The 25,424-nt window shown below is 46.8% G+C and overlaps 1 protein-coding gene across 1 annotated transcript in view; it reads left to right on the top strand.

Annotated features, from left to right (window-relative positions):
- The window catches only part of LOC148027440 (uncharacterized), a 176,374-nt gene that overhangs the window by 76,048 nt on the left and 74,902 nt on the right, over positions 1-25,424 (top strand). The window contains exons 6-7 of the mRNA XM_087689130.1: positions 14,239-14,397; positions 25,251-25,379. Coding sequence (XP_087545256.1) covers positions 14,239-14,397; positions 25,251-25,379 — 288 coding nt within the window. The remainder of the gene's footprint in view (positions 1-14,238; positions 14,398-25,250; positions 25,380-25,424) is intronic.

The following is a 25,424-nucleotide window of genomic DNA, read 5'->3' as shown; positions in this document are numbered from 1 at the left end:
TAGTTTCCATTGGTGTACAAAGTAGCTTGCAATCCTGTAAACCAAACCTCTCAAGAAGTCTATCAATGAATTTAGACTGTGATAATCCAATCCCTCTAGTATCATGATTGAAGTCAATGCCCAAATAATAGTGCAAAGGCCCCAAATTTGACTTCTCAGAAGTTTCCTGCAAATTTTGTTTGAATACTGAAATCTGATCAGCGTGTGTCTTTGTAAGCAGAAGATCATTAACATAAAGACATATGACCAATAAGGATCTCTCCTCTTTACACACGTAAAGTGTAGACTTTGACGAGCAGTTTATGAACCCTTGGATGAGTAAAAAGGCATCAATCTTTGCATACCAAGCTCGTGGAGCTTGCTTCAAACCATATAAAGACTTTCTAAGCTTGCACACCATGTTCAGATCCCACAATTACAAAACCAATGGATTGCTGTACATACACTTCTTCTTGAAGTTCCCCATGTAAAAATGCAGTTTTTATATAAAGCTGGTACACAGTTTATCCGTGATGGGTAGCCAAAGCAACCATAGACCTAATGGTAGTCATGCGGGACATATGAGCAAATGTCTCCTCATAGTCAATGCCTTTCTTTTGTGCGTAGCCTTTAGCCACAAGCTTGGCCTTATTTATCAATGGATCCATTTGCATTCCTTTTCAGCTTATAGACCCACTTTGTACCAATGGCTTTCTTCCCAAAAAACAGACACTAAATCCCATGTTTGATTCTTTACGATATAATCAAACTCAACTTGCATTGCTGCTATCCAATGCACACTATGTTGTGTATCCTCAAAACATTCATGCTCCTCGTCATCAAGTGTATGTGCTGCCATAACAAATTCCATTGTATGTGCACCATTATGCATATGAGCTTGCCTTCTAGTATGACCAGCAATAGGAGCACCCAAATGACTATATTTCATAGTTTGCAAATACCATCGAGGCATTTGCCTAGCTTCGTGACTATGTACAAGCTCTTGCTGAACTTGAAATGCAGAACCTTGCTGAATATTCAGATCAGCCATAGGCTGATTTTTTGCATTACCCAATGGAGCAGCTGGCTGAATATTAAGTTCACTTGTTGAATCTCTAGCTGTATCACCGAAAGAAATGGGCAGCAGCCCTTCAAATACATCGTTGGCAGCTTGAAATGTATCAAAACCAGCAAGGGATAATTGCGATTTTTCTTCAAAAACCACATTTGTCTTGACAAATACCTTCTTAGAGATAGGATCATATAATCTATGTCCTTTGCTCTCACTGCTATACCCCACAGAAATACATTTAACAGCCTTGTTATCCAACCTCTTTTTGAGTACCTTTGGAATATATGGGTATGCAAGATATCCAAAAATATGAAAATGTCGAATAGAAGGTTTCCGGCTGTTCCAAGTCTCAAAAGGTGTGACATTCTTTAATGCCTTAGTGGGGCACCTGCTCAAAACATGGCAAGCACACATAACTGCTTCCATCCAAAAACTATGTGGCAAGCTCTTTGCTTTAAGCATACATTTGGCCATCTCTATGAGTGACCCATTCTTCCTCTTTGCAACCCCATTTTTCTGTGGAGTATAAGGAGTAGTGTAGTGATGGAGTATGCCTTTCAGCTTCAAAAAGGAATTTAGCATAGAAGACATGCATTTCCCCCCTTAGTAGATGAATCGGATTACGTAACCCAACCCCACTCAGACTTAGATTGAGCTTTGGTTTCTTTTTTTTTTTTTGCAAGTAAAATGTGGCTGATTATATTACTAAAAAAAAACTGATTACAACAGAGTGCTCATGCTCAACAGATTAACTGAAGCTGATGCAAAGTCACCAATACATCATGTATACAAGCCTCTCAAGGTAGTCTAGGGGGAATGGGGGCAAGAAGCTAGGGGGAGGGGGTATATCGCCAAATGGGGCTGCCTGCTTGTATCACAAAGAATAGGCCCTGGCCACCCTACGTACGCATGAAGTGACCACGGAGCTCATGACGAGCCCTGGACTCGCCTTGCACCTGATCCCATTGGCCGCAGAGGGAGTGGATGATGGAGGTCCATAGCTCTGCTAAGGTCGCAAGTGCTGAAAGTCTCTCTCCGCCAAAAGCCACCTGGCATCGTACCTTCCAGATATGCCATCCAGTAAGACTCCCTATGATCTCCCATATCTCCGAGCGGTTTGCTGTGGGCTCCAGTACCTGGCGGATGGGTAAAGCCTCCAGACCGACCACTGCACATGACCCTGCCTCGATCATGAATATCGTGTCCTGCATCCCGGCCTGATACAAAAGGTGATGGCCTTGGCTAACTGTCTGCCAACAAAAAGCTCCCCACGAAATACACCCAGGGCTGGGGGCTATACGTCGAAGGATACGGCACGCTCCTCTCCACACAAGCTGCGCCTCCTCACAAGACCAAAGGCAGTGCTTGGGGTTTCCAGAGGTTGCTGTGTGCAGCGCTTACAACCTCCCTTCTGCATCTGGGCAGGCCAGCTTCCCAATGCCAAACCTCCATGTGCCACCAGCCATAAAAAATACGATATCCTCCTTCGCCTCTAGCTATCCCATAGGCGGCGCCAGAGGTCCGTCGGAAGGGCTCCGTGATGTTGTGCTCCGCCCAGTGCCTGCTGCGTGACGGCGCCCAGTCCATATCCTCATGCATCAGTACATGTTTGCCAATCCTGGCAGTATACTCTAGGAACCTGGGTGGCTTTTTGGCAACCGTAGAGGCCAGCCATAGCCACTCTCCTGGATCCCACTTCAGCTCATCAAGTGGTCTACCCTCCCAGATCCAAAGGCGCCACTCGTTGAGCTTCATCCAGAAAACATAGGGGTCCAGTCGCCACGTCTTCCCCTGAAGACCCACCACCCGAATCCTCCTCCATGAAAGGGTGACAATCCCCTCATCCTGTTGCCCTCTATCAAGGGCTAGACGTCCCCCCTCCTGAACGGCGAAAAAGGTCCCCTGGGGGGCGCCACCCACTCTACCTTGTCACCTAAAGAGGGATGCCTGCCTTGTATCGGGGGGGGGGGGGGGGGGCAAGCCACTCCGGAGGTATTGCTGCGTCTATCTCTCTTCTCCTCAACTCCACTCCTCTCGTGCACCCTGATACTCGCTGTAGCACCTCCTCGTCTGCCATCCTGTACACCTCCCGCCATGTCTTGATGGAGCGAGCCGGGCCGGCCTCCCACCCAGCCCACTGGATGTGGGGGCGCTCACCTATTTGTGCTCCTTCCCTATGTTTGACCTGGAGGTTCCAGATCACCGCGGCTGACGGCGGTCTATTTCCTCTTGGCAACCTGGGGGGCTTTGGAGTAGGGCCTTATGGAGGCCTTGCCACACGCGGAGTAGGCTCCGCAGGAAAGGTGATCTGGGGGGGGGGGGGTGATCTGGGTTGAAGTGAAGATCCATCTCAGGGACGGCCTCCACTCACCGCCAAGCCTCCGTTTACAGTCGTGAAGGCCCTCCTGTAGTAAGACCTTCCAGGTCTGCCCGCCTGGAGTGAGACCGCGGACAACTAGCTTGCCCAAGAGGGCCATACTTTGATATTCTAGGTCTATGATCCCAAGCCCTCCCTCTGATCGATGTTGTATGATGGTCGCCCACTCCACCTTGGCCTTGAAGTCTCTGGAGCCATCAGACCCAGACCAAAGGAAATTCTGCACTAGGCGGCGAAGGTGCCCTACGCACGATGAGGAGAAACACCAACACGAGGCGATGTACCAGGCCGTCGCTAGGAGGACCTGGTTAACCACCAGGGCTCGACCGGCTAGTGAGAGGCGAATCATGCTCCAGTAGGTCAGTTTCCTCCGAATAGAATCTAGAACAAGAAGAAACTACTGGGCAAGAGTGATATCAAGTCCCACCTAGAACCCTAGGTATCGGACGGTCTGCCCTCTGCTCACCCATCTTAATTCCAAGTGGACGCCCCACTCCGTGTTGGAGTCCGGGTCTATGAGGAAACCAACCGACTTTCGCCAGTTGATTTTCGCACCTGCTGCAACGCAGAACACATCAAGAGTCAGCCTCATTCTCTCCAGCATCACCTCATCGTCCACTATGTAGAGGCTTGTGTCGTCTGCGTACTCTGAGTCTAACAACTCAGTCTCCTCTCTCACTGGAAGTCGGAGGCCGCGTAGTCCACTCACACGTGACCTGAGGAAGTGAGACATCGCCTTTGCGAAGAGTAGGAATAGGTATGGGGCCAGGGGACAGCCATGTCAGACTGATCTCTCTAGTCGGAACTCCTCCCCTCGCCTTCCGCCTATGAGAACCCTGCTGGTGGCTGATCTGTACAAGCCGGAGACCCCGCGAATCCAAGCGTGGGGAAATCCCAACTTCACCATGGTACGCTCTAGGAAATCCCAGTCCACCTTGTCATAGGCTTTCTCGAAGTCCAAGAGTAGTACTGCCAGTCTCTGCCCACTGTGCTGAGCCCACTCTGTCGCCTCAAAGAATGTAAATACATTGTCTAGGATGCTCCTATCTTGGACAAAGCCTGTCTCTGTGTCATGAATGATATCTGGAAGCACATGGCATAATCGTCTACTAATCATCTTTGCCAGAGTCTTATAGGCCACTGACAATAGATGATTGGTCTCCACTGGGATAGCTCCAACCGGTCTCCCCCTTTGGGGAGAAGACTGATAAGGCCTGCTGAGAGCCTCTCTGGCATCTGTCCTGAGGTTAAGATTTCCTGGAAAGCCCTCAGTAGGGGATCCTTCACCACCTTCGAGTAGGTATAGTGAAGAAAGCCTTAGAGAGGCCATCCTCCCCCGGGCATTTTTGCCCATCCTGTGTATGGAAAACCTCCTTTAGTTCCTTCTCTGTGAAGGGGGCTAGGAGGGCGTGTCCTATCTCCTCTTTGACGAGGGACGGGGTATGATCCCATACTTGCTCTCTGCATCTTTGTCCTCTAATTGAAGCCGTCTCCTGCTGGAAGAGGCGCGTGTAATAGTCGGTGGCAATCTCCATCACCTCATCAGGGCTAGAACGGGTCCTCCCATACTGATCCCTAAGGCTATGTATCTGCTCTCCCGTGGTGCGGGGCTGGTGCACCTGGAAGAACTCCCTACACATCGTGTTCCCCTTCCGCGCCCAAAAGGCTACTGAAGTGCAGAAAGAGAACTGCGAGCTCCTGTCCTCTAGGCCAGCAATGGCTGCACGCGCGCGCACCTCCTGTGCATGGAGGGTGGGGTCCCCTGGTGCCTCCTGCAATAATCTCTGCGTAGCTGCCAGGTCCTGCCGGAGTGCTCTCTCCTCCTCCCAGCACTGCTGCCTGGCCTGTAGGGCTGCCTCTTGGCAAATTCTGCTTGACTCGGCTAGGATCTCTGCAACCTCCTCCTGTCCCTTCTGACCCACTCTTTGGTCCAAATCTGCTCTATCTGTCTCTGCATCTCCACCCTCCTATAGATCGAGTCACGGATCCGACAGGATCGTGTATCTAGGGCGGATGTTGGGGGATCAAGTGCCAAGAGAACCAGGATAATGTGGTGCCTGCCAATTGCTCAATCTGGCCTCTATGAGAATCTCCCCACTCTCCCACATAAAACCTGTCCAACCGCTCCAGCAAGGCTCCACCTAGCCGCCTGTATCCCCCAGGAGAAGTCCAACGACCTCTCCCTCCTGTGGAAGGCAGGGTCTTTCCAGGCATCCCGTGCTCCGACTGCAAGCAAAAAGACCTCTCATGCCTCCTGCTCCTCCCAAGCCATGCCCTGGTAGTTTCTTCCTTTGCCATGCTGGTCCCTCAAAGCCTCCAGGTTGTTGGGAAATCTCCTCCAACAATCCAGGAGTCCACCTCTGGGAGTCCAGCTGCAATCTCCATCCAGAACCTGCTGCGGCCCTAACCTCCGTAGGGGCATAGACATTGAGGACTCCAATACACGGGTTCCCAATATCCAATCTGATCCATAGAACCCTTCCTGCCACTATCGTCCCGTGGTCTCGTACACAAGTGGTGAGACTCGGGCCAATAGAGGTGCATACGCCTCCGCTCTTGTCGTGGGCACCTATGGCTTGCTCCCAGTACGTATGCGAGCTGCTCGAAAGTACCTTTCCAACCCGTTGAGCCTGGGCGAGGGTGAGCTTGCGCTCCTGCAGAAGCAAGATGTGTATCTGTCCGGCAAGAGCAAGCTGCAACTCCTGCCGGACAATCATCTTCCTCGAGTTACGTGCCCCACTGTAGTGGAGATTGTTCACATTCCAGGATGCAAGATGTAAGCTCATGGGGAAACCTGTGACTGACCGAATAGGCATCTGTTCGGTGTGGATGTTGCAGATGAGGAAGAGAGACTGTGAGGCATGCAGGTGCGTTTTGCCGCCGGTCTGGATGGTGAGCTCCAGTCCCCCATGGTGGCCCTTGGCCGGACCATAGGGGTGATAGATGCTCCAAGTGGTACTATCAATGCATCTATCAGCCATGCTGAAAAATGCGACTCTGTACATTGGTAGAAGCGGGCCGCCTGTGCCGGGGGCCACTCGATCACGTCCCTCGGCGCTCTCCACTGCGGGGGGGCTCGAAAGATAATGCTCAAATGTGGAATGTCGGCGCCAGCCCACCAGTTAATGTCCATCATGCAACCTGGCCACTGTTGTGCGAATAGTGCTAATCCTTCATCTTCCATCCACTGGGAGATGTGATCCGCCACCTGACTCTTCAACTCCTCCTCAATCTGTATAGTCATCCACTCCTCTGAGTCAGATGACTGAAGAAAAAAGGCGTAGTTTGGTCCATCCGGTGGTGCTAGTAGGTGGACCTTGCCCTTCCTTGACTTATAAACCACGAAGATTCCCACCTCTAGAGGTAGTGGGAACTCTCCGCGCTCCGCAACTCACAGGTAGGACCATGGGCCACTGCGGAAAAACTCTCGTGGCAGCAGTTGTGCCTGTCTCGGGAAAGTATGGCAGGTGGCAGGGGTAGATGAGCTGGTGGCTGTGTGGACGAGGGGGGACTGCTAGTGTGCAGAGGAGGTAGGTGTGTGTGGCTCATCACCTCTTGTGGGAGGGGGGGGGGGGAGGTGTGGTTCTGGGGGGGACTCACTTGACCTGGGTGCGGATCAGGGGGGGTGCTTGGTAGGGGGGGTGATGGGGGTGAAGAGGATCGAGATATGGTGGGATGGCTGGAGATGCATGGCCGATGTGGGGGGGGGGGTGGCCCTGGCAAGGGGGGGCTGTGGGCCAAGGTCAGTGGAGGGAGGGGGGGGATGGGATGTGGGGGGGGGGGTGGGTGGGTGAGGGGCCTGTGGGAACTCAGGCGAGGCAGTCTGTGGCACATTGAGCTTTGGTCTCTACTAATGCACTTTGTTGTTACAAATTAGATGATGTTTGGTGTAAAGCGTATGCATATGTGATGGCGGGGGGTTTCTTTTATTTATAAATTAAATGTGTTTGCAACGTATGTACATGTGCACTATGGACATCATGGGTAAATTTTAATTTACAAAATTAGGTGGGTTATTATGCCCTGTGCTCGTGTAACGGCGAGGTTTCTTTTAAAAGTTAATAGTCGGTTGATTTTAATTTTGAATTTTATGAGGTACACTGTTAATTTTGTGGGTGCAATGGTCGGGTTAAATTTACTTACAAATTACATATGTGTTATGCTGCATGTGAAAAAGGAAAAAGAAAATGGAACCTAGTGATGTGTATATGGTGCTTGCAAAGTTTGATTTCAGCAAGTGCTACGAAAGCCAAAAATGCATCATACACTCCTGACTTTTTCACTAAAGAGTAGACCCACTAAAATGAGTAAAGTCATCAATGAAATTGACAAAATAGTAACAACCACCCAATGACTTTGTTTGCATATGGGCCACACACATCCGAGTGCACGATTTGTAATATGGTAGTTACTCTAAAGGTAACATTACGAGGAAATGAAAAACGATGCATTTTTCCCAAAATGCATCCCTCACATATATGCTCAGGAGGTCTCTCCAAGATAGGTAAACCATTAAGCATTTGTGTACATTGCATAAGCATCAAGCTACCATAGTTTACATGCCTCATGCAAGCATGCTATAACTCTACCTATGACATAGCAGGAGTGAGTAGACTCTATATAGATTGATTGATCAACTGAATAAGCATCTAACTCATGTAACCCATGTCATAAAGTGTTAGTCAAAACCAAAGTCATGTGTTAACACAATCTCCCTAGTGCCTCTAATAGGGTATGATGCATTGTTGGCACATTGCACACAAACTTGCCAACAAGAGTTGCAATAACAGAGAAAAAAAAATCCCTACGAGACGTGATATACCTAGAAGTACCATTGTTAAAGAACCTTGTGCTTGCATCCTTAGTAGAGCTAAATGCTCTATTAGCCCAAGAAGAGTCATAACTGCATGTGTAAAAACAATAGTCCCGGTCTGCAACAAAAGATGCAGGCTCAGTAGCAGTGGAAGGTGCATCAAAAATAGATATCATTGACTCCTTTTTCTCCTTGACTATTCACTTTCTACATTCTGTGATATAGTGTCTTGGTCTTGCAATAGTGGCACTTGACTTTCTTGGCTTGCATGGCCCCTTATTTCTTGTTGCTCTATGAAGTACTTGAAGTCCTAGAGCTCTGTAGAGCATTTTTAGTTTGGTTGCCCTTGCCCGTCTACCTTGCTATAAAAGCCTGCTTAGAGGCTATAATATCCACACCATTTTCCTTCTTGTTCACTCTCCTCTAAGAGCAAACTGACCAATTGAAGGAAAATAAGTGGCTGTGGGAAAATCCTCATGGTGAGGTTCAAGGCCGTATAAAAGACCAAATACGAGGGTGGCAATGAAATCAAAGTAGTAGATATCAATTGCGAATCTAAGAAATACTCATCTACATTCATAAGCTCCTCACGTAAGTCTTGAATTTTATTTAGATGATCCTACATAGAATCACCCTAATTCATATTCACATTCTCAAGCTTGTTTTTTAAGGAAGAGATACACGTCTCATTCTTTCCAACAAGCATTTGCTCTAAGGTTAGCCATGCTTCTCATGAAGAAGTTGCAGACCAAATGTGGGGGATGATAGATTGTTGAACTGCCAATGTAATTAGCGGCAAAGCCTGAGCATCCCATGTGTCCCATGCGTTTTGTGCTACTAATCTCTTGGGAAGTGGTTGAGCTGGAGCAGGCTGAACAGGCTGAGCGGGCTGAGTTGCCTGTTGTCCACGTCCTCCTGGGGGGGGGAGGGGGGGTGTAGCAAGAGCCACAAACCTAGGCCAAACTTTTTAACCGTTGATATAATACCAAAGATTCTTTGCAATCAATACATTCTTCATGATAAAAGACCATAGAGAATAGCTGTTGCCATCCAACCTATCCTCCTTGGACACATATGTAAATACATTACCTTTCTAATTTTCCATGGTAAATGTCACTGATCAAGGAGCAAAACAACAATACTTCTAGCTGGACCAACCAGGAAATCTGCAGAAATTACAGCAAACACTGTTGTAATTGGAAAATTTAATCATAGTGTGAAAAACTATTCGAAGTATATGCTATCCAAGGTGCAAATATTGCTCAGCAATACTAAAAATGCAAAAGTCCCAAAATTTCTTGTCCAAAAATGCACAAATTCAGTCTATTACAGAATGTACAATGATGTACATTTGACTTGCAAGAGCAGAGAGATGCTGCCTAGGCACAAGCCCTTTCTAGTAAATGAAGCTTGAACTAAAAAATGAGATTTTTTTTCTTTTACCTCCAATCAGGTGGCTAGAGGTTGAGTTGGGTTGGCGAGCAGATTAGGTGGACTTGGCGGGCGTTGGTGGAGCTCGGGTCACAGGACAGAGGGGCGGAGCTGGTCGTGTAGGTGGCACTCAGCTAGAGCAAGTGGAGGCGCAGTCGAGCAGACCACAGCTAGGCGGGCTGCGTGGTGCACTCAAGGGTTTGTTCGTTCACCCTTTTTGTCCTTGAGTTAGGGCCATACCTTGTTAACCCAACTTAACCAATACCTTAGGTTTTATTAATAGTAAATCCTGGCGACCATGTCGCTTTAATTTATTGATTGATCATTTGCTTCCAAGCAAATACCTAACTTCCCTTAACTTGGCAAATTTTCCCAATGAGGGTGATGTAACAGGATGACTACTCATCCCCTTGCAAGTTAAACTTGCGCAAGAACCTGCCAACCTCATTCCAAGGAATGGCAAAACTTTCTTGTGATCAAACCACAAGGCTATGCGACGTTGCAACTTGTTGCACAAGTGTCGCCTCCATTCCAAGATATCATTTCACCCATTGAATGGTGTTTTCTGGTCAAAGAATTATGATTAGACTCGAAGTAGGGTTTAGGGTGTCTTCTTACTCACCCCAATCCTAATTGCACTAGACCGACAACGTTCGGTCCTAGGGATTCCAACTCAATCCAAGTTCTAGCATTAGGTCGAATGATCCTTAACCAGCCAAATCGCCACCAACTCTAGCTGAGCTTCTCAACTATTGTCTGTTAGCTCGTAACTCTTACTGTGGTCACAAGCTGAGCTGAGTAGAGGGCCAGCTCTGATATCAAATGTGAGAGGGGGAGAATGCACAGAGTATTGAAGCTCAAGCTCAGCTAAGAGAACAACTGATGTGGGAGCTCTCGCTCAACCACCAAGACCCATGGAGTGCTTATTGCTTCAAGCGTTCCAAGAGCACTAATTGCTTCAAGCGTTCCAAGAGCACTAATGGCTACCTTCCACATAGCTGACGTGCCATCCATATCTACGGGTGTAGTGAGCTTACCTCCATGCCGGTCGAGTTACCTCCTCTTCGGTGCACTCCGGTAGCTCCACGATCCAAGTGCAAGCTTCAAGCAAGCTCCATCCTCAAGCTCCACACTCCAAGCTCCATTGCCGCGAACAAGAGAAGAAAAGAGAAGAGAAGAGAAGAGAAGAAGGGGGGAGAAGATGGAGAGCTTCTCCTTCCCAGTCCCTCACCCTCACACACTCACTTCCTCACACACTCACACTCCCTCTCTCAAACACAAGCTTAAGCAAGCAAGAAGAAGAAGAAGAAGAAAAAGAGGACAGCCACTTTTGGCCACACACAAGAATGAGCTTCTCATTCACTTTTCAACTTTATATACAAAATCCTAAATCCCTTTTGGGCGGTCATCTCCTTATCCTCTTTTTTATATGGCCGGCCGTGGCCTAGGCCCTTTTTCCTATTGTCCTCCTATCTTCCTAGCTTCCTCCCTACCGCTCATCTACCTTTACAATTTGCACGGGTCAGAGCCCGGCACTCTTTAAAATAAATCCTGGTGCGCCTTGCGCTCTTTTACAAGAGTATTGACTTGTGCATCTCTTGTGCGCCTTTCTCCTTGATTTAGGACTTTTCTGCACTTCTTGCGTTTCCAGATTCTTCTTGGTGCGCCTTCACCTTCCGTTTCGCTTTTGCCTTGGCCTTGTCTTCTACTTCAGATTTTCTGGATTTTCCACCTTTGTTCGTTTGAGGGTTAACAACTGATAGTGAAGAGTGTGTGAGAGTGAATGCACGACTCCCAATGCATTAATTTGAAGAGTGTAACGTAAGTACAAAGTACAACCCTTAAACCTTAGGGTTGCTAGAGTATGTTTACACCTGAAAGGTGTAAAACACAATAAGTGCCCAAACTGTGTAACATAGGCACATAAAATAAAAGAGAATAAATTTAGGGGAAAAAACCTCTTGTAAGGAGTGTAAAAAGTGCCCTAGTGTCCTACCGAGGATCACCGACACTCCTCTGTGAGTGTAGGCATGATTCAAACCCAACAGCTCAGCCAATCATCAGCATGGAAGGGCAAACACATAGGTTGCTGGCTGGAAGATGCTGTCAGCAACTCCAAAACAGGACACCCAGCACTATCTGATGCATAGGAAGATGAAACACATTGATAACAGCTCCAAACCAGTGAAAATGCAGCAATTAGAGACCTACAATCAGCCAAATGCAGAACAGAAGGCACCACGATCTAGAAAGCTACACATCCACTACCATGTGAGAGTGCAGAAAGGAAGCAGAAGCAATTAGCACATGGCACAAACAGGAGCACAATGAATAGTGAGTAGGAATGATGGATATGACCTTAGGGAGAACTTATGAATGAACAATGGAATCCATACATGAAAGCACAAGAACCAGCACTTTGATGACCAGCCACAATGCCTCTAGATTCTCTCTCTCTCCAAGATTCAAAGTGATGCTTTGTGATACAATGAGTGAGATCTCTGAGCTTATACATAAGCAGCAGTCGAGCGGCTGAGGCCCAAGAGAATCAGGTTGGCCAATGCGAATGAAGCTGCCCAATGGCCTAAATGTGGTGCCCAGCCCACTAGAGCCCATGAAATGCATATAAATACACTTTGTAATATGTACGATATGTGCAAATCTAACAAGGTTACCCCCCTTACCTCTTACCCCACCAAAAATTAGATCCCTTCAGTCTCTTAGTTCACTCAAGGCACACACCAATCTATATCACTTCTTTCCAATTGGAAGCCCAAGGCACACACCAATCTATATCACTTCAAGGCACACACCAATCTATATCACTTCTTTCCAATTGGAAGCCCAAGGCAATTCAACACCAAGAGTCCTTCTTGGGGCGATGAGTGCTTGCATCCACCCCCCTTAAATAGTTATTATGATAGCCTCATAAGATATAAAAGTCATGGTTTTGTGCCTTTATATGGTGCAACTTTATTCTAGACTGGCTTTGGTCATGTTTGTTCTACAAGACATTGTGCATGAGAGACTTCTCATGGTTCTACCATGTGACATAGAAAGGAGCTCAAACCTGATGGTTTCGTATTTTGTGACCCCTCGTTTAGTAACTTTTGCAAAGAAGATTGGGACCCTAATGCTTGGATAGAGAATACTCATATTTTCATGCCAGGAGCAATGGAGAGGTGTCTTGTAAGCTTGTACTTCCACATGAATATTTACCTTCTCCCCAAAAAAGAAGAGAGATGGTAGTTTTTGGAAACCAAGGGTCTTGTCAATCTGAGCATTATCATGTTTGTAGAAAAAGTTTCTATATGGAGTACAATACTTCCATTGTACAATAATGTGCTCAATTACAAAACAATAGGAGCAAGGAAGTCATTTGTGAAAGGATCAGCCCTAGTACATGTAAAGCACATACTCCACATGCTAGTGAGAGCTATAAGGGAGCTAGGAAGCTAGTGTTTACATGTGTTGTTGGGGTGGGCTAGTTGTTATCCTAGTGACTTGAAAGTACTGATGGGATTGGTCAATGCTCAGGTGTCAGCATTACCATGTCACTCCGTGTGCAATGAGTGATTGTAATTATTATAATTGAGGCCACATGTGTGGATGTATCAGACCACATGTGCTCACTATTCCTTTATTTGGCTAAGGAGTCAATCTTGAGACCTACAGAACATCTAAATTATTATCTGTGACATTGAAAAATTTCAAATACATGGTTTGAATTCTTTAATTGAGAGGATATTGGTAGAGTCGTAGGGTGTTATGAAGAGCACGAGCAAGCACACAAAGGCTTTCTTTCATGTCTTGGAGCCATGATCCCATCTTCCAAAGGAAATTTATTGACCCTATAGGTCCATTGTCTAGCTCTTCAGCCACTCACCATACACACCATCTCTTCACTCTCCTTCCTTTCTCCCTTATTCTAATTGTAGTAGTCGGGTGGGGAAAACAGGTTCCCTTGTTTGTTTTTATACGCTTCAAGTAAACTTTTTTTAGATAGGGAATTCGAGCCAATTGAAGGATCTCTTTTTTTAGATAGGGAATTCGAGCCAATTGAAGGATCTCTTTTGTAAGAAAATAAAAATATCAATTTTATTGACCAAGAGATATTTAGCTTACCTTTCTGGAAAGAATTTTGGATTCTACTATGGATGCCCTTAGGGTTATTATGCTAGGCCTTTTGGATGGCATTGCACAATTTGGATTTAAGTATGGAAAATGCAATTGAGTCTAGGGACAATTACAAATGGTGCACTAGGGTTTGGTCAAAAAGTTGATAGCCTGTAGTAGAACAACTAATTGGTTTGAGGATCTTATAGGCATTAACATAAATGTTACATAATAAGTGTTTTTTGGTAGAAAAATCTAGGAAATGACCTTTGGAACTTTAACATTAGTATAAACTATAGTGAATATAAAGATCTGGGCATTGCAAAACTCTAAGTTGGGTTCGTTAGTTTCATTGTTCAAATATCTAATATTTAATTCTATTCGATGATTACTTACAAGGGATTTAAAGTTTAGAAGGTTATTGACTCAAAGATACTTGGGATAGAACAGGTACTATGTGTTTCTTTGACAGATCCTTTCCCTGAGATAAAAAAGGTAGTTTCTGAGTTGATCTCGTTGATGGTGAAACGGTGTGAAAGGCTTCCATGCCAAATATCAGAAAGGTTACTTGAGTCTCTTCTTCCTCACTCAAGTCATTCTCACTTCAAGGTACTATGATGAAATAATGTGACATGAGCTGCATACTTTACAATTGTTTGTTTGTTATTTCAAATCTCACACACACACACACTCTCTCTCTCTCCCCCCCCCGCTTGATTGGATCAGTTCATACCTATTTTGCCCTCACCACCTCCTCCTCCCCACACCCATAGATGCGAGCTATTGCCCATACTTAATCCACCACTTTCTATTTCAGGCATGAGCTAGCTGACATATACAACCATCACATATATGATAAGCTCACACAATTTGAGCATACTGCCCTCCTAGAGGCACTCACCTCCCAGGTCACCTCCATCATCCACTTGGCTGTTGTCTAGAGCTTCCCACACTCACACACACTAGCAGACCATAGTAACAAGGGATGGCCATTTTCTAGCTTCCCGTATCAATCCGAGCCTATCCCCATAACATCTCAGTCTCATCCCCATGTTAGAGCCCCCTCTCATGGTAATAGGGGATGGCAATTCCTATCCATGTTCCTGTTCCCATTCCTGCCCCCAAAACGCGTTCCATGTTACTATGTAGTAGACCCATCTAACCTGGCACTATGCCTCAAAATAGGTGATATGATGATGACTGTAGAGAGCTATACAGATACCTTTGAATCTAGAGAGAGCTAGGGTGTATCGCACATAGAGAGAGAGAGAGAGAGAAGAAAGAAAGAAGAAAGAAAGTTATATTAACGTCTACAACAGGCCAAGTTGGCCTATGAGACCAAAATGTTGCATACAAAATGTCTGGGAGATTTCAAAAGTCCCAGTGAAGCTAACGTTTATGCTATGTTGAACTAAATTGAGTAGGTACAAAATGATATCTAGACTAGATACAATCTAGAGGTACTCCTAGTGCGGTGTGGAACTGCTCCTGGAGTGTTCATCCTAGATGTCCCGCATGGGTCGGTCTAACATGGAGAGAGAGAGAGGGGCCAATAGGCAGATGCAAATCTTGACTCGTCCTAGACAATGGGCATACAAGGAGGCACAATATTGGGATGTATACCTTTTTTTCATGAGTAGAGATGTGGCCATTGTTGAGAGTTTGGCAATCACACCCATTTGTAGGAGCTGTAATGCAAGAGACATGTAACCAGCCTTGAATCCCATAAGCACAATGAGGGAGAATGCTACTATCCAGCTACTATAAAGCATTGTACTTGACTATCACTTTCATGAAGTTGAATACAATATATCATGATACTTTCTACTTTCAGTTAGTGTCATTGTTAGTGTCTTACACAAGATTGTGTTTATGAGTCCAAGATTTTTTCTTGGAACCTAATTCACTTGTGTAACAATTAGTCTCTTCATTGTGTATGTCATCATGAGTCTTGTCTTCATCTTCCACCTGCCATAGCTACCATGCTCTAGATTTGTGTTTTAAACATGGTATCAGAGCTCAGTCAAGCATGGCTCAGCTCTCCTCTCACTCCTCTTAGCTTTACTCAACCGCAGTTTAGCTCAGTTTGAATGCATGAATTCATTTTCTCACTTGAATCTCACACTCACTGTTTGGCAGCCATAGCTAGCCTGGACTTGCAGCACTTTGAGCTCTCATATCTTTCTCTACAAGCCAAATCTTGGCAAGATCTCTTCTAGACATTTCCCCCCCTACTCAGGGCGCTTCTCCTTGGCACATCATAGTGAGACATTAGCCTATCTGCAGCTTGACATTACCGAAATTCGTCGTTGCTGTCCTGTCTATGCCTGCTGTCACTGTTCATAACGTTGATTCTCCTCCTGCACGCTGTGCTTCATTCTGCAGCTGCAGGGCTTTTAAAGCTCCATATCCAAGCTCTCTCCCCATAGAATATCTCCAAAAATTTTCCCCTATGAGCTGCACCAGAAGAAAAACTAGTAGCTGCCTACAAACCCTAATAGGGAAGCCATAGCTTCCTCATTTCATGCTTACAAATCACTGCATTTTCACACGTCTGTCAGCTCAAGGAAGACAATACTACTCTGATCTGCTGACTCACTGAAGTTTCCAGCAAAAATTTTCCCTCCAAGTCAGCAAGAAGAAGATTTGAAGACTCAATCTTAAGCATCAACACGAAGTTCTTCACAATACTTCATTTCCCATTTTTTGTTGCTCAACCTTGGTGTACTCAAGTCTTTGCTACTAAGAATTGCTCGTCGGTCTCCAGCAAGCATGACCTCAAATCAACAAGCAAGAAGAAATTTAAGCATCGACATCCGACGTTAAAGTTGCAAGATAGTATCTCTTGTTACTAACAATGTTGCTTGAACACTAAGTACTGTTGTGTTCCTTGGCAAAATCTTTTTTGTCAACTCACTTGCTAAAAAATCTCAGAATTTCAAGCTGAAAATATGAAGATCTTTACATGTATGGAAAGCAACATAACTCTCCTTAATCATGTACACAGGAAGACATGGAGCTGCCTACATCAAAGAGCTATCAATGAATCTTGAAGGTTTTGAAGACATTTTTGTTGCCTTAAAGATGATGGTACCTTTGCTTGAGGGAGACCATGAAGAAGAGGACCAAAAGATCAAAGCAAGCAAAGTAGCGGAGAAGAAGAAGAAGAAGAGGAAGATCAACCATGAAGACCAAAAGAGCAAAGTTGACTACATCAATTTGAAGAAGGACAAGAAGATTTGTTATGCTCATAATGACATATCTAAAGATGAAGAAAAGCATAAGGGCTTGCTGGTGCTTGACCCAAAATTTTGCTAAACCTTTCTTTTGTATTTACTCGCCTCTAATGCTCCTTTCATAAGCCATGAAAAACTCTTAATGTAACCTATGCATAACAACCTCTACACACTTAGTGAGGCCTTGTAATAGTCCTTGGATGTTAGCCATGTTTTTGATACCCACACTTACCCTTTCTGCGACAACCTCTGGATGATTACTTTGTTTATGGCATACACTTAGTGCCTTTTCACGGTTGTAATTGAGGAGGGGTGTTGAGAGTATGGCAATCACACCCATTTGTATGCCTCTTTGTATGGAGTTGTAAGGAAAGAGACATGTAACTAGTCTTGAATCCCATAAGCACAATGAGGGAGAATACTACTATCCAGCTACTATAAAGCATTGTACTTGACTATCACTTTCATGAAGTTGAATACAATATATCATGATACTTTCTACTTTCAGTTAGTGTCATTATCAGTGTCTTACACAAGATTGTGTTTATGAGTCCGAGGTTCCATCTTGGAACCTAATTTATTTGTGTAACAGTCACTCTCTTCACTATCTATGTCATCATGAGTCTTGTTTTTATCTTCCACCCACCATAGCCTTGCTTGATCGATCTCTCCAGTCGAAAATCCTCCCCACGCCTACCACCTATGAGAACCCTGCTGGTGGCCAATCTGTAAAGTGCAGAGACCCTGTGAATCCAAGCCTATGGAAAACCCAACCTTGCCATGGTGCCCTCTAGGAAATCCCAGTCCACTCTATCATAAGCTTTCTTGAAATCCAAGAGAAATATGGCTAGTCTCTACCCATTGTGCTGAGTCCACTCTGTTGCCTCAAAGAATATAAATACATTGTCCAGGATGCTCCTATCCTGGACAAAGCCTGTCTGTGTGTCATGGATGATGTCTGGCAGTATGGGGCGTAGTTGCCTACCAATCAACTTTGCCAATGCCTTATACGCCATTGACAATAAGGTGATGGGTCTCCACTGGAAAAGCTCCAATCGATCTCCCCCTTTGGGGAGAAGACTGATGAGGCTTGTCGAAAGGTTCCCTGGCATTTGTCCTGAAGTGAATATCTCCTGGAAGGCCATCAGGAGAGGGTCCTTCACCACTTCCCAGTAGGTAGTAAAGAAGGCCTTGGAGAGGCCATCCGGGCATTTTTGCCCGTCTTGTGTATGGAAAGCCTCTTCTAGTTCCTTCTGTGTGAAGGGGGCTAGGAGGGAGCGTCCCATCTCCTCTGTGACGAGGAACGGGATGTAATCCCAAACCAATTGCCTACATCGCTGTCCTCTAGCTGAGATTGTCTCCTGCTGGAACAGGCGACCGTACTAGTAAGTGGCAATCTCCATCACCTTGTCTGGGCTAGAACGAGTTCTCCCATATTGATCTCAGAGGCTGTGTATCTGTTCTCTTGAGGTGCGAGGCTGGTGCACCTCGAAGAACTCCCTGCACATCGTATCCCTCTTCCACGCCTAGAAAGTTGCTAAGGTGTTGAAGGAAAACTTTGAGCTCCTGTCCTCTAGGCCTGCAAGGGCTGCTCACGCTCGCACCTATTGTGCGTGGAGGGTGGGATCCTCAGGTGTCTTTTGTAGTAATCTTTGTGTGGCTGCAAGGTCCCGCTGACTCTCCTTTTCCCAGCTTTGCTGCCTGGCCTGTATGGTTGTCTCTTGGCAGATTCTACTCTATTCAGCTAGGACCTCTGCAACCTACTCTACGATCCGATCCTTCTTGCCTCATTTCCTAGTCCAAAGTTTCTCTATCTATCTCGTCGCCTCCGCCCTCCTATAGATCGAGTCAGGGATCCGACATGATTGTGTGTCTAGGGCAGATGTTGGGGGGTCTAGTGTCAGGAGAACCGGGCAGTGATCGGACAACGCGGTGCCCGCCAACTGCCCTATCTGGCCTCCATGAGAGCCTCTCCACTCTCCCACATAAAATGTGTCCAACCGCTCCAGCAGGACTCCACCTAACCGCCTGTATCCCCAGGAGAAGTCCAACGACCTCTCGCTCCTGTGGAAGGCAGGATCTCTCCAGGCATCGCGTGCTTCTACTGCCAGTAGAAATACCTCCCATGCCTCCTGCTCCTCCCCGGCCATGCCCTGGTAGTTTCTACCTCTGCCCTAATGGTCCTCCAACGCCTCCAGGTGGTTGTAGTCTCCTCCAACGATCCAGGAGTCTAGCTTTGGGAGTCCCTCCGCAATCTCCACCTAGAACCTGCTGCGCCCTAACCTCCGTAGGAGCATAGAGATTGAGGACTCCTAGGCACGAGCCCCCAATGTCCAATATGATCCATAAAACCCTCCCTGCCACTATCGTCCCATGGTCTCGTACACAGGCAGTGTGACTCGGACGGATAGATGTGCATACGCCTCCACTCCTGCCATGGGCACCTATGGCGTGCTTCCAGTAAGTGCGGGAGCTGCCCGGGAGTACCTTTCCTACCCGTTGGGCCTGGGTGGGCATGAGCTTGTGCTCCTGTAGAAGTAGGATGTCGATTCGTCCGGCAAGGGTAGGCTGCAGCTCTTGCCGAACTATCAACTTCCTGGAACCACGTGCCCCACTGTAGGGGAGACTGTTCACATTCCATGATTCAAGGTGTAAGCTCATAAGGAAACTTGTGACTGATTGAATAGGCATCTATTCGGTGTTGAAGTTGTTGATGAGGAGGAGAAACTACGAGGTATGCAAGTGCGCTTTGCCGCAGGTCTGGATGGAGAACTCCAATCCCCCATGGTGGCCCTCAGCCAAACCATAGGGGTGATAGATGCTCCACGTGGTACTATCAATGCGTCAAATAACCATGCTGAGAGTCGTGACTTTGTGCATTGGTAAAAACGGGCGCCTATGTCAGGGGCCACTCGATCACATCTCGTGGAGTTTTCCACTGTGGAGGGGCTTGAAAAATGATGCTCAAGTGCAGGACCTCAGCACCAGCCCACCAGTTAATGTCCATCATGCAGCCAGGCCACTGCTGTGCAAATAGTGCTAGTCCTTCATCTCCCATCCACTGGGAGATGTGGTCCTCCACCTGACTCTTTAACTTCTCTATCTGTGTTGCCGTCCAAACCCGTGAGTGGGAGGACTGAAAGAAAAAGGCGTAGTTTGGTCCATCCGGTGGTGCTAGTAGATGGACCTTTCTCCTCCTTGACTTGCGAACCACGAAGATTCCCACCTCTAGAGGTAGAGGAAACTCTCTGTGCTCCGCAACTCTCAGGTAAGACCATGGGCCACTGCGGAAGTACTCCTGTGGCAATAGCTGTGCCTGTCTTGGGAAAGTGTGATGGGCGGTAGGGGCAGATGAGCTGGTGGCTGTATGGGAGGGGAAGAACTGCTGGTGCGAGGAGGTTGTAGGTGTGTGGGGCTCATCGCCTCTTGTGAGAGGGGGGGTGGTCGTGTGGGGGATCACCAGAACTGGGGGCGCATCAGGGGGGGGTGCTCAACAAGGGAGGTGGTGGGGGGGAAGAAGATCGAGGGATGGTGGGATGGTCGGAGGTGCATGGCGGGTGGGGGGGGGGGGGGGACTGGTGGCCTTGGAAGGGGGGGGCGTGGGTTCGGGTCGGTGGGATGGGCATGGGAGGTGGGGGCCCATGAGCACAGCCTTCACGATCTGCGCTGTGCCAATGCGCAGCGTGGAGTGGAGCCAGTCCCGAAGCTGGGCCCTCACTGGAGAGTGACCTACTACCTGACCGAAAATTGCTGTTTCTTTAGGCTCCAGCTCAGTGGCATGGACGGCCAAGAGTTGTTCCTCAGAGAGGACAACGCGCAAGGTGTTTGACTTGGGGGCACTCGCAGAATGCAGCGACGTCTGACCAGAGGTTTCCATTGCGCTTTCCTACTAAGAACCTACCAAACACACTGTTGTAGTGCTGGAGGGGGGGAGTTGCTACAAATGGAGGGAGCAACACGGGGGTGCTATTTTTCGGGCGGTGGAGGGGGTGTTGGAGTCCACGTATGGCTGGCTCCCTATGGGGACAAGCGGGTGGCCTGTCGGGCGGGGCTGCCAGGCGAGGGAGGCGGGGACAACGTGGGGGGGGGGGGAGGTGTGAAGAGAGATATCAAGTGGGAAGTGGGTGGGGGGGGGGGTTTTTGGAACAGCGCGTCAAGAGAGGGTGGGATGGAGTGCGATGGCGGGTAAGCTGGAGGATGGGGGCGCGATGGCAAGCGGGGGGGGGGGGGGGGACACGGGGGAGGCTATGGCGGCCAGGAGGGGGGGTGGTGATGGTGTGTCGGGCGGGGGGGAGAGTAGACGCGAAGGTAGGCAGAAGCGCTAGGGGAGGGGGCGTGATGGCAGGTAGGTAGGGGATTTGGGGGGGGGGGGGGTACACGATGGTAGCTAGGAGGGTAAAGGGCGATGGTGTGATAGGAAGGGGGGACGAGGAGGTGCGATGGCGGGCAGCAGCGTGTTGGCAGGGAACTATTTTCCAACTGCTCCATGGTTTGGTCTATACATAGATGAAGTGTCTGATTACATAGACCGAGGAGGAGGAGTTGGAGCCAGCCTTGCAGGGGTGCTGATACCAATATTACTATATGCAGATGATATGGTTCTCGTTTCAGATTCACCGGAGGGATTGCAGTGCCATCTAGATGCTTTGCACATCTTTTGTAGAGATAAAGACCTCACAGTGAACCTTGGGAAGACCAAAACCATGGTTTTCAATACGTCAGCAGGATGGGTGACTAGATCTATGCACCAGTTCACATTTGGGGGAGACATACTAGAGCATGTGAGGGAATATGTCTATTTGGGAGTCACCTTCTCCGGCCCACTTTTTTTGTTGAGAGGGGTATCAGAGGCACGCGTGGCACATGGATACACAGCACTAGGGGCACTCGAGAGTCAATGTGCTCACATACAGTTCCAGGAGCCCCGCACCAAACTCTAGTTGTTTGACACCCTAGTCACACCTACATTACTATATGGAGCAGAGGTATGGGGTTGCAGCTTATACCACATGTGTCTTAGCCTACTTACTGATCAGATTGGAGTAGAGAGGGATTATTATGATGGTTGGGATAGCATGGAAAGGGCGTTGATCATGATGATAGCATGCATGATTACGAGTAAGCCCTCTAGCCCACATCCCATTGTCAGAGCAGAGCTAGAGGCAACACCTATAGTTACGGAGGCACTCTTAGCAGTGATCTTTTGGCATAGGCTATGGGAACTTCGACGCCATAGATACTCTAGATTGACACTAACCTCATCTAGACAACTAGCAGCAGGAGGCGAGAAGAACTATTGGTTTTCATAGATGGCTATTTGAATGAGCCTACACGGTTTGGATATTGAGCGTCTTCCACATTTGGATGATAGCCTTGACTACCCTACACTTTCTCTCAGCCGATCAGAGTTGAACCAGGTGATCAGAGGTGATATCTTGAGGATTGAAACAGCAAGGACATGGATCCATCCACCACATCGTCTAGGATCGAGGATGGAGTTCTACAGGAGTCATTTCTTGTCTCTCTGATGATGGTTTCACTGTTTGACCAGTGTATATGGACACCCATCTGTCCCATAGTGTATGGATTGCTATCGGACAGATTCGCACCTCCTCACATAGGCTTCAGATGGAGACAGGTAGATGGACAAATACCGTAGCAGAGGATAGGACTTGCCAGGAGAGCTTGAGACGGAAGAGCACTACATTTGTAGATGGACAGTATACTACGACATACGAGGACAGTACCACTGCCTCTTCCGTGATGGATTTGGACCCCTTCGTCGCGTCATGGAGTACGAGGACCAGAGATGCCTAGGTCTTTTCCTCCTAGAGCTCGAGAGGCGCCGAATTGCACTACTGCAAGACAGGAGACCAGCTCACCTAGAGGGTCACACACAGAGAGTAGTGACAGACTTCTTCTACAGAGCCGACCCTACTGACACTACCAGCCTAGCAGAGATAGAGCCACCCCGCTAGACACCTTACAAGCTACACCATGGAGTCACATTGGATAGAGCCATTTCCCTTCGTCGAGCATGATGACCCCGTGTACCAGGACCATGTCCGAGGAGACCACACCACAATCGGATTATAGCCATTATCATGAGACACCAAAGACTCACCACCAGGCATATCACTGAAGCAGCTAGGGACCGCATCATAGCTGAGATCATGTGCAGATCTTGAGATCAGCTACAGCCCATAGTCTCCACCACACTTTTGTACATGGTTCTATCAGATCTGGTTCTCCTTTCCTTCCCTTTTCTTTTCTATCGATGGAGCAACACTACACATGGTTCAACCCTAGTATAGTCCCATTGTATAGTTATTTTCAGTATTGTTTCATAGGCCACCCACTTATTTGTAATGTTATCTTTACCGTACTGATGAGATGACATTAGACATGGATGTATTCTGGATTTTGTCTCATAGGTCACATTGGCCTTATGTAGACATTAATATATCTTTCTTTCTTTCTTTCTTTCTAGGGTATTGCTTCCCGTTTTCCCAGTGCCTTTCTGAGTGTCAACACTGCCTTTCAATACAAAATGTGCATAACAGAGTATCAACCAGTATTGAAAGTATTTCTGCAACTAGTATTTCAATACAGACAGTTGAAATCAGTATCTGCTGCAATTTCATGCAATCAGTATTTCTGCCACATCACTCAAAAGACTGTAGAACTGAGCAAAACTGACAGACAATATAACCTTCTCAATATATTATTTAAATATTCCTGCCACACAATGGTCAATGCAATCTGCTTCGCAACCAATGTATTGCTGCCAGGCAATGTATCACTGGCTCAAATCTTTCGCCTTTGGAAAGCTAGGTTTCTTTTTGCTTTCTTGAGATGAAATGGATTTTGTAAGTGTGAAATGCTTGCATAGAAAACGTTTTGCATGTTTCAAATTTTAGGAAATAGGTTTCTACACAATACTGATCACACCATTATTTGCACTCAGTCCCATTCAACCAGCCATGTTTAGTGTGACAGAGTTTCGAGACAGGTATCCAGTCACGACAACATAGTATTTCAGTCATTACAGCATCCTCAAAGCTTTCATGGGAGTTTTAACTTTTTTAGCCATGCCAAAATCCTTAGGTCAGTGATGACAGCATGAAAGCATCGGTGTCGTAGCATTTTTAAAAAACTCTATTGTGAGGTTATAGCTCGTTGGTAGCTTGCGTAGGGAAACAGAGTGCATAACTTGGTAGCCTAGGAAAGGCAAAGGGCATGAGAGGTCAGAAACCATTGAGTGTGATGAGCTCTTGATGGGATAAGAGATCCATCAATGTCCCATTAGTGTTGAAGTGTGGAAGAATTCTCTACATCGAGAGGAACAATGAAAATGAAAACAACTAAAATGGGCTATTGTGTCTTTCAGTATGTGTTAACCTTTCAGGTTTCACATGCGTGCATGTGTGTGTGCATGCATGCATGCATGCATGCATTTATGTATGTGAAATTCAAACACGTTACTTTGCATTTTGTGATTTCTTACTGGAACTGAAACTCCATTTCAGCTGTTTCCCACTTCTTCATTTCAGAAACTCGAAGCCTTTTTTTTTCCCTAGAGAAAAGTAAAAATTCTATTAACACACCTCCGAACAAAATGTTCCAAGGCAAAAAACCAAGTACAAAGCAGCCATGTAAAGGACTTCCATATCAAAAGTTATATAACAAGGGGAATAGCCAGTCGGAAGGTCTATAATGCCAGACCATGTGAGTCTGGAAGAGGAAAAACGTGCCAGAAACTCCAAGCAACTCTGGATGGAGATCAGTAATTCTACCCTTGTCCTACACACTTCATGATTTCTCTTTCTTGTCATTGTAACCTTCTGGTTCATGTGCTGTGTTCTGTTGGGTCTTTGGCACTTCTCATCGTTTTGCACTTTGCCGTTTCTTATTGGAACCAAAATTCCAGTTCGACTGTTTCCCACTTCTTCATTTTGGAAACCCCAAGGGACTATGGATGGAGATCAGCAAATCCACCTTTGTGCTACACACTTCATGATGTCCTTTTCTTGTCATTGTAGCCTTGTGGTTCTTGTGTTCATTTCTATCTGTCTTTGGCACTTGTATTAAGTAGTTGGCAAGAAGATCCCTTGTACATATTTCTATTCTTAAATTCAAAATCCTTCACCAGCAGAAAAAAGTGAGCAAGAGGGCGGGAGAGAGGCAGGGAGGTAGTGGTGATCAAAACACTTCAAAAATTTTTAGGTTCGAATGGCCACCTTACAAGGCATAAATGCAATAATGCAATGCGACTTACCGGTTCAGGTGATAAATGAAGTGTTGGCCCCTAGTGTCCAAGAGTTGGCTTTTGATCGGTCCGAACAAGTTCGGAAAGTAAGTGATATATTGTGCATAAACTTGCTTTTTTTGAAGTACCTA

The sequence above is a fragment of the Lygodium microphyllum genome, chromosome 12 (genome assembly GCF_053477565.2).
Source record: "Lygodium microphyllum isolate KBCC chromosome 12, Lygodium_microphyllum_v1.1.10, whole genome shotgun sequence".
Lineage (NCBI taxonomy): Eukaryota > Viridiplantae > Streptophyta > Polypodiopsida > Schizaeales > Lygodiaceae > Lygodium > Lygodium microphyllum.
The sequence above is the reverse complement of the archived record's forward strand: the minus strand, read 5'-3'. Positions and strand labels throughout refer to the sequence as shown.